Below are 13,594 nucleotides of genomic sequence, written 5' to 3' on the forward strand. Positions count from 1 at the left end.
ACCTAATGCTATGACAAAAAGCTACTGAATTATCTGCAGCAAATACAGAGCCCCGACTCTCTCTGCCTTTGACAGCATTTTTTTTCTTCATGCTAAAAGAACAGTAAGGAAATATTAATGTTATTATTTTTTTAAACTTTGGAAAATGTTTCATGCAAAGGGATTGAAGTATTAGAACTATAGTCAAAACTATTTCCAAAACAATTGTAAGGACATACCTTCTCCTCACCCTCCTTGTGGTTTTCTTTTGCCATAGACAGCTCCAGTTTAAGATCAATAATATTTTGTTCTGCAGTCAAGAGTTTCCTATTGCATGTTCTGAATGATTCCACAGCTTCTTGCAGCTCAGCATTCTGTTTTGCCAGTGTACTTTCATAGTTCTTTAGCTAAAATAAAATCAAAATAACCAACAATGAAATAGCGACAACACTCCTCAAAGAAAACTGAAACCTCTCTAGTTGGCAGTTCAGTGCTTAGGAAGTACAACTCAATAAGATGTCAGATTCACAGAATGGATGCAGATATCAAGAGCAAGCAAGTATTTTAGTAAATGATAAGAGCAAAAGCTTTATTTTCCCTGTAGAAACTGATCATTGTGAGCACTGGAATACCAAGTGACAAAAAAAAGTAAATAGCTTTTTTATAAACACAAAGAATTAGAAGAAAGCGTGTCCATATTTTAAGAATCAAACCATACAATAATAAACATTGTAATCAAAATATGCAAGTCATTGAGAGAGAAAAAAACAGCAACATTATTCTATATGAATTCAAAATGCATAGCACACAACTAATGGTTCCCAACTAAGGGAAGTATTAATAATTATGTACATATATTAAAATCTATATTTTGCAGTTCACACAGATGTGTTGCTTCTCTGTTTGGGCAGTGCACTTGAACAATGATCAAGCAATTACACCTCCATTTCATGACAAAGTTGCAGAAACTTAGAGAGAGCAAGCACCCCTCTTACAATCGTCTGACAGTTTTACAATATACGACTGATGAAAGCTTCTTTCGTGAGTGCTGCAGTGAATAATCTACCCATAGATCAAAACATCAGGAGGGCGCTTCTTTGGGAAACTTCTGAAATAATACAGGTGCAAATGGATAGCTATATGTAAGAGCAAACTAAATAATTGAAGATAAAAGGCTTAGCAAATAACAGCTTAGTCCATCTTCTCACATATGCTACAGGAATAAACAGCATAATATATTTCAAAACATACTGGGATGCTTATTAATATTACAAATAACAGAAAAGCAATTAATATATTGGTCAATTTGACAGGTTTTGGAGATGTAAGGTGGACCACAATAAATCCTCCATCACTGATGAAACTATGTGCGTCTCAAACTTCATTAGCATAGGTAGATGTCCATATTTCTAGGAAAACGTCACAACCATACATTCCTGGAACTGTCAGAACACAAATGTTATAAACCGGAAATGTTTCAATTGACTGGCTGGGCAGTTCTAGCATTAATGTGGACCTATGGAAAAGGGTGGACTGCAAATGTAAAACAAGAAAAAATAAAAGCATGGTCAGAACAGATTAGGAAATGCATCAGTCTTGCTATTATGCCTATAAGACAGCCACAATGCAGGCATGCTTTTCTATGCTTACATGCAACATTCAATTTGACATGAGCCTCATGCTATTTAATGTACTCCTCATATGGTGGTTTCACAAATAACAGCTTCTTAGATTTCTGGGATTGCTTGGAGGAAGATAATGGATCGAATCTCAGACTTTAACTGGAACTAATTAGCTTTTATAACTTCCTATTTTTTTCTGTTACGGAACTGTTTGTCAAAATACAAATTTATTTAAGAATTAAGCTATATATATATATATTATCTAGAACAGATGGACTATTTTCCTATCTGTTCATTTTTTATGTATACAAAACCAAAGATAATTGAATCTCATGTTTTCCTAACAATGTTAAGAGTTTGATCTCATGAATCAGCTAGTGTTTTAATTCATTTTGCTTTATCATAGTTCATAAACAATAAAGTATGACGTTCTAAAGGATAGCTGTAAAGCGATTTTAACCAAAGATACCCCAAAGTATAATAGGAATTAAAAAACATTAAACTGTGTGTGTTAGTTCCTCGATTCAAATGGAAAGCAATGTGTTTTTAAAACACACACACACACACATATATATATATATACACACACACACACACACACACATATATTGTATTATAAAGTGTATTTCCCAGTATTGGAATTCCCTACACTGCTTGCAGGACATTTGCACAGTTTCTGCTAAAATCATTATTTCTTCTTATAATCAGTTTGTTTTGGATTGGATTAAATGTAGTGTTTGATTTTATTAGGAGTTCTCAAAGAAACATCCACTAGAGAAATAGGTCTGCTAATGTCTGACACATTAACATGCTTTTTTTCTGGCTAAAGCTCCAAACATGAAGCCAACATGGGGCATGGCTATTACACACTGTCATTCACAAACCCTGTTTTCAGTCAAACAAATTAGTGTCAACTTAACTTGAACTATAGCTGCAAGAAAAGGCAAGTTCGCATTTTTAGTCTGCTCTGAGAGCCTCAGTTTTGGATGGTTCTCAGAAAATCCACCAAGCAAAGGAATTCACATTATTGGCAGTTTCAGCGATTAACGCTAGTTTCATATTTACATAGCTTTTACTAACAATACATAAACAAACATAAATAAATAAAAGTCCTCTTTAAATTTGAAATATGTTAGTGTGCAAATGTGTAGGAACATTGCATCGCATCTGTAGTCTGTAGACTGGGTGGAATGAGGACATTTTGACTTTAAACAAATGGTTTACTTGAAGATGTGAAATCTGTGAAAATGCTATTAATTTTAAATACATATCCAGAAGGGGTGTGAGTTTCTCTATTGTGAGTACATGATGCTGGTTCATCTTGGAAGAAGACAAGTGGACAAAACTTCATATTCCAAGCAGAAAACAACAGAAGTGAAATAAATATTCCTGTTTTAGAGTTTGTTTGTAAAGAAAATTACTTCAACTACTTAATTACTTGAAAGTATTAAATTGTATGTGTACAATAACACTTTTAAAGATTGTTATTGCTACAATATTGCAGTGAATTTCCATACAGCTTTTTTGTGAATTGTACCTCTTCAGCTTGATGTTCTTTGTGCTTTTCAGTTACAGCCATGTTTAAAATTGAGATTTTCAGCTGGGATTCAGCTTCCAGGAACCTCTCCAGCAGACTCCGCTGTTTATCTTGGATCTCCGCAATTTCATCTTCTAGTCTCGAAATACGATTCTCACGATCTTTTAACTGTGGAAATTTCACATTAAAATATATGGTGAAAAGACAGAATCCGTTCTTCTTCTATAGTTTCTCAAATGAACCAAGGGATCCATGCATAATGAGCTGTACTGTATATGAGGAAGCTACACATATGAATAAACTTGAGGATGTTCTAGAAACAGCAGGGGTCTTAAGAAAAAGTTTTGGTACATGAGTAGACTCATGATGGACATCCCACAGTGATTCTTAGAGAAAAGCCTGCAGTAAATATGCCTTCATTTTTTCAAAATATTATAATGAATAAATACATGTTAAAACTTACAAATTATGGCTCTCCGTGAACTGCAAAATACAAATCTGTACCCTGTTGCAATTTAATTCATTGTTAGAAGCCACTTTCTACTATTTACAAATCAAAACGTGACAGGGTACAACTTTGCAATGTGTGATTTGCAAGTGGGTCAAAGTTCTGCTTGTTAACACTAAACACAAGAAAAACAGCATTAAAAGGACAATATAAAAATACATCTTGGTTTAAGAGAAATAATTAAACATTTGTATAACTTCTGCATTTCAAATGGAGAGAGTGAATGAAGCCCCTTTCTTCAGAAGACGGGATAGTACCTTGGCCTGAAATATGCAAAGAAAACTTAAATGGGAGCTGGCATAGTCACTTACATGATTGGCTCAAATGGATTCAAGTGTTAGAAGGAATGTATAACTAACAACAAGTACCGAATACAGTGCAGAGTTATACCCATTATGCACACTCTAGATCAGGCATAACTATCAATATTACATTTATTGTTTGTTATTATAATTTATTAATAATTAACGGGAGATAAAAGTGACTTATAGCATATTCATAACTACAAACAAATAAAGAAGTCCAATACAAATGTGTTGTAAGCCATTTTTAATGTGTTTACTGCCATGCAACCGGACTCCATTTATCAACAGTGTAAAAAATATCTGATTAAAATGTTCATATCTTTCTGTTTTAACGCTACTTTAAAATACTGTCCCATCTCAAAGTGTCCCAGTGAACACAGAGCCATACAGCACAGTACCACTGAACGTAATTATACCAAATCTGCTGCGGGGAAGACAAATCCCATGCTCTTGTACATGCAGTCTTTTGTGCTATCCAGTAAGTGTTGAAACATGCCATCCTGAAACACAGAAGAGCTCTCCATTGTGGTATTTACAGCAGGCAAGATCGTGTTGAAGATTATACTGGTACGATTTACTAAAATTATAGAACGGAACAGAAAAATCACAACGTTTTAATACACTCCTGCTACCATGATTATATATTAACCAACCATTTTAGGGACTGCTCTAGTTCTCCTTTAAACTGTTGAGAAGAGGCAGAGGAAGCTTTTTCTTCCTGCTGAATGGACCTCTGGTAGAATTTCCGCACATAATCTCAAGGCGTATGACTATGAAAGATACATTTAATTCTCTGTAACGTGTTTACATTGTACGCAAATACAAGAAACATGGAAAGCAGCCAGATAATTAAAATGTTGTGACTTCAGTAACTAATAAACCCATTATTTTTAAATATTTTCATAATGCCAAGCAGCAAAATGTCCATCTTTCAGGGTAATTTTAAAATAATTTAGCCATACTCAAAATCCACTTATCTGATACGTAAAGTAATGGCTTTGACCTCAATAGATGAGGCCATTTCAAACCCAATTTCCTTTGGATTCATCAAGCTTGACCATTTTCTGGCCTCATAATGATTATAAGGCAGGTTACCTCAGAGGGATAAAGAAGCTAATGCCCCATAGAAAAACATTACCGAAAGAACATACTATAGAATATGGGGGGAAAAAATACAAAGGAGGGAATTCAGAAAGCCATTTATGCTAAGATGTTATATACACTCACCTAAAGGATTATTAGGAACACCTGTTCAATTTCTCATTAATGCAATTATCTAACCAACCAATCACATGGCAGTTGCTTCAATGCATTTAGGGGTGTGGTCCTGGTCAAGACAATCTCCTGAACTCCAAACTGAATGTCTGAATGGGAAAGAAAGGTGATTTAAGCCATTTTGAGCATGGCATGGTTGTTGGTGCCAGACGGGCCGGTCTGAGTATTTCACAATCTGCTCAGTTACTGGGATTTTCACGCACAACCATTTCTAGGGTTTACAAAGAATGGTGTGAAAAGGGAAAAACATCCAGTATGCGGCAGTCCTGTGGGCGAAAATGCCTTGTTGATGCTAGAGGTCAGAGGAGAATGGGCCGACTGATTCAAGCTGATAGAAGAGCAACTTTGACTGAAATAACCACTCGTTACAACCGAGGTATGCAGCAAAGCATTTGTGAAGCCACAACACGTACAACCTTGAGGCGGATGGGCTACAACAGCAGAAGACCCCACCGGGTACCACTCATCTCCACTACAAATAGGAAAAAGAGGCTACAATATGCACAAGCTCACCAAAATTGGACAGTTGAAGACTGGAAAAATGTTGCCTGGTCTGATGAGTCTCGATTTCTGTTGAGACAGAATTTGTCGTAAACAGAATGAGAACATGGATCCATCATGCCTTGTTACCACTGTGCAGGTTGGTGGTGGTGGTGTAATGGTGTGGGGGATGTTTTCTTGGCACACTTTAGGCCCCTTAGTGCCAATTGGGCATCGTTTAAATGCCACGGCCGACCTGAGCATTGTTTCTGACCATGTCCATCCCTTTATGACCACCATGTACCCATCCTCCGATGGCTACTTCCAGCAGGATAATGCACCATGTCACAAAGGTCGAATCATTTCAAATTGGTTTCTTGAACATGACAATGAGTTCACTGTACTAAACTGGCCCCCACAGTCACCAGATCTCAACCCAATAGAGCATCTTTGGGATGTGGTGGAACGGGAGCTTCGTGCCCTGGATGTGCATCCCACAAATCTCCATCAACTGCAAGATGCTATCCTATCAATATGGGCCAACATTTCTAAAGAATGCTTTCAGCACCTTGTTGAATCAATGCCACGTAGAATTAAGGCAGTTCTGAAGGCGAAAGGGGGTCAAACACAGTATTAGTATGGTGTTCCTAATAATCCTTTAGGTGAGTGTATATAAAAAAAAAAAAACATCTTTCCCGTGAAGAGAAAGGAATTGACAATCAAAAAGAGAAAATTGATTTGAGAGGTTAATGCAATTTGAGAAGATCTTTGCATTTATACTTTTTTCCTTTTAAATAGAGTAATATTATCAAAATAATTTTCTTTCTCACCTTTGATAGTCTCTGATCTGGAGTAGTCAAGTACTATTCTATGTGAATCATTGCTACATCTCCCATTCCCAAGTCCAGAAGAGTCTGTAGCAGCGTACACGTGTCTCCTGAAATGGGGATTGTCAGCCTATCCACTGCATTCAGCAGAAGTCTTATGTCAGGTGCAGGACTGACACAGCTCTTACCCAAAGCACCCGTCACAGGCACCAGCCGCAGCCACATTGTGTACAACAGTTTACCAAACTGATATCTCCAAAGCCAACCCTGGTGGCACTTGATCAATTGCTCCCAAACACAGTTGGCTGGCACGTGACATAAAGTGGATTCAAACCAAGGATCTCCAAGATAAAGGGCACATCCTGCACTCTGAGCAGAGGCTTTTATCAGATGATTCTCTTGGAAAATCTATTATGATGTAAATATAATTTTGTACAATTGTATTTTTTTTTAAATAACCATAGAAAATGTTGAATACTTAAACACATAAGCAGAAACAACAACTGAATAATATTTCCTACACATAAAACCTAAATAGTGGTGCATTCTTATGTATGTGTTTATTATTAATATTACTACCATTACGTCAACTAGTATGTTTCTTATACATTCCCAAGACCAGTCTTTTTTTCCTATTAGAATTTTATTTTGGAAAGTAAAATTGGCATATAAATCCTCTAATTTGAGCCATACTAGTCACTGTGGCTTGGGTACTGTACCAAGAGGAGATTTTATTAGATTAACTCAGAAAGGAGAATCTGGACATTTATGATGGTGAAACAAGAACATTTCAGCTCAGTGGACAAACAATTAAAATTCTTTGTCAGGAGCTGCAGAGGGAATTAATGTTTAAATATGTAGTGCCTTGTCCCTGCAGCTTTGCAACTGTATATTTTCAGAAATCTTTTGGATTATGAGCTAGAGTGAGAGAAAAAAAGCTGCACATTGAAGGAAACATCTGTTACAGATGTTTCCTTGAATTTGCCACCATGTTGCATGGATTTGGCAGATGTGTCATGTCCTCCTAATCCAATAAGTATTTCAGGTGGGATTGAACAGCACCGATGCCAAGAGTTTCTCTATGGAGATGAGTTCCTTTGTATTTTTTTTTATTAACCTCACGTCTTTTGTCCTGCCAACTTACATTCCATTTCATTCCATTCATTTTAAAACAAAGATGTGTTCTATTATCTCTGCTGTCTGTTTTTCTTGAAGTACTCCACTGTTTCCAAACAATTTATCTGCACCTCTCAAGTCAGAATTTCAAGCTTTTTGATTGAGAATTGTTGTCTTTCTCTGAATATTTTGCAATAAATGCTGCCACATGATCAATTTTACTGTCAGCTTGGTTGATGTCAAAATAAGTGAACACTGAAACAGGAAAAACATAAATTGTTTTTAGGAGGATTGGTCATAATTTTCCATATCCAAAAATAAGCATGTAAAAAGAGATATCATAATGTCTGCGAAGACATAAAAATAATAAATAATCATGTTTATACTGACTGTGGCTTAATGTATCAGGCAAAATAAATAAATAAATAAATAAATAAATAAATAATGTGGAAATAATGTTGCAAAGAAGGATGGACTACAAATGTTGTGTATATCTATCTATACACACACATACACACAAATATGCAATTGAAGGAAATAGAGAAAGGCAATAATTACATACGTATTTACACTATTGTTGAACAAGAATAACATTGTATCATACTATGCAGAAATAATTGCATATCAAAACAAAAACAAAAAAAATGAAGCTCCATTTTGGTTCTATACTTGAAGCTCCAGACAGACAGGAAGACCCACTGATGCTAACGAAGGAAAGAGAAATTCTGCTCCCAGTTGGTTTTATCAAGAAACCACAACAGGAAGGGAAATGTAGCATTGCATTGCTGACCACAGGTGGAAGGTCATTCGGGGCCCCTACATACACATTGGATGCCAAAACAGAGAAAACTTTAATTCTAAAAAGGAAATCTTTTAAAACTGTATGTAACGGGTAGGCCCTTACTAGAAACAAATCACAAAAACACTTTCAGTAGTTTTGCCTTGCTTTGTGCTTCACTGTTGTGCATTTGCTAATTTAGTACGGGCACATATATGCAGAACCTATACTTAACCTATACTAGTCTTAATATTATAATTTTACAATACATTCTAGATTTATTTTTATATAGTTTCCAGAATTCTGCAGGTCATTCCGGGATATTGAAGATGAATCTGTATAAAATAAATTAAAAGCCTCTGCTACCAATGCTTCCTTAAACAACAACCATTGCAACCAGAGACAATGACGTCATACACATGTCCTTTAAAGCATGCACTGGCATCTGTGTCTTTTGCTCTTGGAGTTCAAAAGGCAGGCTCACGTGTGCCTGGCGAGCCACAAGGGTTATTGTTTTATAGCAATCTGTAAAGACCCTGGGCCAACTTTAAATCAAATCAAACCTGGAGGGGTTCAGCTAATTGGGAATTGTGCATTCTGAGCACTCAGTCACAGTAAGTCAATGATGTACTGTAGCCCAGAGTTAAACCAGCGACCTTTGAACTATAGGGCCAATTCCACGCTTTGAGTTTGACACCTATAGTTTTATTAACTATTTTGTATTTACTATAGAGACTACAAAAGATTAAATAAAAAAAACGGAAACCACAATGTAATGTGGTATTATGTGTTATTCATAAGGAATGGAATTCTCTTCAACTGTTTTCCAAATGTAGAAAGATTTGCATAGCTGCCACTTACCATCTGAGCATCACTTTTCTGTTTGACTCTTAGATGTTCCACTTCTGTTTCCATATCTGTAATGTGACCCTTCAGCTTGTGGAGCTGCCATTGCTGATCCTGGTAGCGAGTTTGTTCCACACCGAGCTCTTCCCTTAAACAACGCACTAACTCCTCTTGTTGCTGTACCTGGAGAGAAGAACATAAGAAAGTTGTACTTGTTTGGTGTCTATTAATAAGTAAGTGATCCAAGGATCACGACCAGTCATTGTTGATCATGCTTATAAGAGTGATCTAAGTGGGCAATATCTGAATACAAATAATCATTTATAATGTGTTGCAATGGTATGGTATGATATATCTGTACACTAAAGTCCCAACATGCTTGAAATAGGGAATGTTTACAGATTTCATTATGCCTAATAGCCTTTCTTAAGGGGCTAGTAAGATTATGAAATTCCTTTCTCTTCAGCCAGTTGGGTACATTTATTTTCAATTTTCACTCTTCTTTTGATTTCTTCCATAAGCTCTCCATCTGTGTTAATTTGCAGTCCAAGGTAGATATAACTTTTGACTTCTACAAGTACCATTTGCTCTACTTTGTTTGCTAGCTAGAACTTAAACAATTTGAATTTTCAAGCATCATCAGGGGTATTAAGCAGGGACAGACTTTTTCTGTATAAAAATATAATAGTAAGTCACACAATTAATGTGAAACAAGTGAAAAGAAATCAATCTTTTGACACTTTTAAAGCCCATTATTTACATTACTTTTATAAAGCATTACTCTTTAATTATAGAAGATTTTATTTCATTCCTTCATGCCCCATCCCTACAGACAACACAGCATAATGTTTGGGATTTCCTGTTTATTTGCTTTTGTGAAATTCTCAAACAGACTAAAATAATTAGAATTTTAGTTCTATGATCACATGACCTTGAGGTAATCCTATTATTATTATTGTTATTATAATTATAGTAAATATAAATGTTTGTGGTATTAGTACCAGTATACTATAAACATGATCTATAACATGTAGATGATTTAATAATTGTATCAGTTACTGGTTAAATATTTCTTAAACATTAAAATATAAAGTTACTATGGCATCAAGAATAAATTACTACAAGTAGCAACAATGAAGGTTGGAACCATCTTTCAGCATTGTGTTCTCTGTCCTTCAGTACAGCCCTAAGATATAGGTAGGTGTGTGTGTATACCTCACCATTATTTCTACTAGTTTCAAAGTGTGCAGATGTTTCTTCAGGAAACAAATTCATCAAAGGTACTCTAAATGCTGAAGATTAAATCCAGATCCTAAAGGGTAGGTTAAAGCTAACAATTCAAGATAATTTTGGAAGTATCAATGCGTGCATCTTCCAAGAAGACTCTGCCCCTGAGAAAATCACAGCAAAAAGTCTGCTGAATCAATCCAAAGATTAGGAGAGAAACTAAATTGTCCTAAACAGAAAAGCACATTGAGCTCAGTTTCCTCGCCCTATGGCAAGGTGAGGAGTCGCCACAGAAGACACTAATTGAAAATCCAAAACATCTCAGATACTCAGTTTTAATCTGCTCTTAAGGACTTGGATGTGCACTTCAGCAAATACAGAGGTCTTGTGTATGTACAGTACAGTGCAAAATGTTTAGAAAGGTGTGAAAAAACACTGTGAAGTAAGAATGCTTTCAAAAATAGACGTTAATAGATTATATTTATCAATTAACAAAACGCAAAGTGAGTGAACAGAAGAAAAATCTACATCAAATCCATATTTGGTGTGACCAACCTTTGCCTTCAAAACAGCATCAATTCTTCTAGGTACACTTGCACAACGTCAGGAATTTTGTAGGCATATAGTCAGGTGTGTGATTAAACAATTATACCAAACAGGTGCTAATGATCATCAATTCAATATGTAGGTTGAAACACAATCATTAACTGAAAGAGAAACAGCTGTGTAGGAGGAATAAAACTGGGTGAGGAACAGCCAAACTCAGCTAACAAGTCATACACCATGACCAAGACTTAGCACAAGCAACAAGACACACGGTAGTTATACTGCATCAGCAAGGTCTCTCCCAGGCAGACATTTCAAGGCAGACAGGGGTTTCCAGATGTGCTATCCAAGATCTTTTGAAGAAGCACAAAGAAACAGGCAACGTTGAGGACCGTAGACACAGTGGTTGGTCAAGAAAAAAACTGGAAACTTACTGCAGCAGATGAAAGACATCATGCTTACTTCCCTTCGCAATCGGAAAATGTCCAGCAGTGCCATCAGTTCAGAATTGGCAGAAAACAGTGGGACCCTGGTACACCGATCTACTGTCCGGAGAAGTCTGGTCAGAAGTGGCCTTCATGGAAGACTTGAGGCCAAAAAGCCATACCTCCGACGTGGCAACAAGGCCAAGCGACCCAACTATGCACGAAAACACAGGAACTGGGGTGCAGAAAAATGGCAGCAGGTGCTCTGGACTGATGAGTCAAAATGTGAAATATTTGGCTGTAGCAGAAGGCAGTTTATTCTGAAGGGCTGGAGAGCGGTACACGAATGAGTGTCTGCAGGAAACAGTGAAGCATGGTGGAGGTTCCTTGCAAGTTTGGGGCTGCATTTCTGCAACTGGAGTTGGGGATTTGGTCAGAATTAATGGTCTCCTCAATGCTGAGAAGTACAGACAGATACTTATCCATCATGCAATACCATCAGGGAGGCATCTGATTGGCCCCAAATTTATTCTGCAGCCTGAAAACAACCCCAAACATACAGCAACACTATACGGCATTTTTTCACACCTGCCTAAAACTTTACACAGCACTGTACGTATGCACTTTACCAACCCCCCATCACACACACAGTTCCTTCAAAATGTATCCACTCTGGATTCAACTCGATTAAAAGCTGTTTTTGCAAAAACAATACATTTGTACATATACAATTATAGTTGTGAAGTATTCACATTTCACATGAAACAATATAAGGCAATATTTATATTCATAAAATGTGTTGAATTTACAGTATTACAGTGTCATTTAAAACTCCAGGTGACCCCATAATTATGACTGCAGGTTTGTGTGTATGTGTCTGTGTGTGTATTTGTGTTTGTATATATATGCAGACATGCTCAATGTGTTCGTACCCCTCCACAAAAAACGAAGAATGCACAATTTCCTCTGAAATACCTTGAAACTGACAAAAGTCATTGGCATCCACCATTGTTTATTCCATATTTAATAGAAATCAGACTTTGCTTTTGATTTAGTTTTTCAACATAATATTGTAAATATTAAAACATGAAAATGGTATGGACAAAAATGATGGGACCCTCAACCTAATATTTTGTGCACAACCTTTAGAGGCAATCACTGAAATCAAACACTTTCTGTAGCTCTCAGTGAGACTTCTGCACCTGTTACAGGTAGTTTGGCCCACTCTTCCTGAGCAAACTGCTCCAGCTGTCTCAGGTTTGATGGGTGCTTCTCCAGACTGCAAGCTTCAGCTCTTTCCATAGATGTTCAATAGGATGCAGATCAGGACTCATAGAAGGCCACTTCAGAACAGTCCAATGTTTTGTTCTTATCTATTCTTGGGTGCTTTTAGCTGTGTGTTTTGGGTCATTATCCTGTTGGAGGACCCATGACCTGCGACTGAGACAGAGCTTTCTGACACTGGGCAGTACATTTCGCTCCAGAATGCCTTGATAGTCTTGAGATTTAATTGTGCCCTGCACAGATTCAAGGCACCCTGTGCCAGACGCAGCAAAGCAGCCTGAAAACATAACCGAGCCTCCTCCATGTTTCACTGTAGGTATGGCGTTCTTTTCTTTGAAAGCTTCATTTTTTTGTATGCGAACATAGAGCTGATGTGGCTTGCCAAAAAGCTCCAGTTTTGACTCATCTGTCCAAAGGACATTCTCCCAGGATTGTGGCTTGTCAAAATGAATTTTAGCAAATTCCAGTCTGGCTTTTTTATGTTTTTCTTTCAAAAGTGGAGTCCTCCTCGGTCTTCTTCCATGCAGGTCACTTTTGCTTAAAAAGCAACGGATAGTGTGAACAGAAACTGATGTACCTTCACCTTGGAGTTCAGCTTGTATCTCTTTGGCAGTTATCCTTGGTTCTTTTTCTGCCATTCGCACTATCATTCTGTTCAATCTGGGGTCGATTTTTCTCTTGCAGCCGCGCCCAGGGAGGTTGGCTAGAGTTCCATGGACCTTGAACTTCTTAATAATTTTGCAACTGTTGTCACAGGCACATCAAGCTGCTTGGAGATGGTCTTGTAGCCTTTACCTTTACCATGCTTGTCTATTATTTTAATTCTGATCTCCTCAGAC

At 36.9% G+C, this 13,594-nt stretch overlaps 1 protein-coding gene across 3 annotated transcripts in view; it reads right to left on the reverse strand.

Annotated features, from left to right (window-relative positions):
• LOC136767682 (polyamine-modulated factor 1-binding protein 1) overlaps positions 1-13,594 on the reverse strand; it is a 115,414-nt gene that overhangs the window by 53,732 nt on the left and 48,088 nt on the right. For 2 of the 3 annotated variants that reach the window (XM_066721640.1, XM_066721631.1), the window contains exons 16-18: positions 9,289-9,456; positions 3,139-3,306; positions 219-386 (exon numbers count right to left, since the gene is read on the reverse strand). In XM_066721640.1, coding sequence (XP_066577737.1) covers positions 219-386; positions 3,139-3,306; positions 9,289-9,456 — 504 coding nt within the window. The remainder of the gene's footprint in view (positions 1-218; positions 387-3,138; positions 3,307-9,288; positions 9,457-13,594) is intronic. The other variant, XM_066721647.1, reaches the window with a different exon arrangement.

The sequence above is a fragment of the Amia ocellicauda genome, chromosome 2 (assembly GCF_036373705.1).
Source record: "Amia ocellicauda isolate fAmiCal2 chromosome 2, fAmiCal2.hap1, whole genome shotgun sequence".
Taxonomy (NCBI): Eukaryota; Metazoa; Chordata; class Actinopteri; order Amiiformes; family Amiidae; genus Amia; species Amia ocellicauda.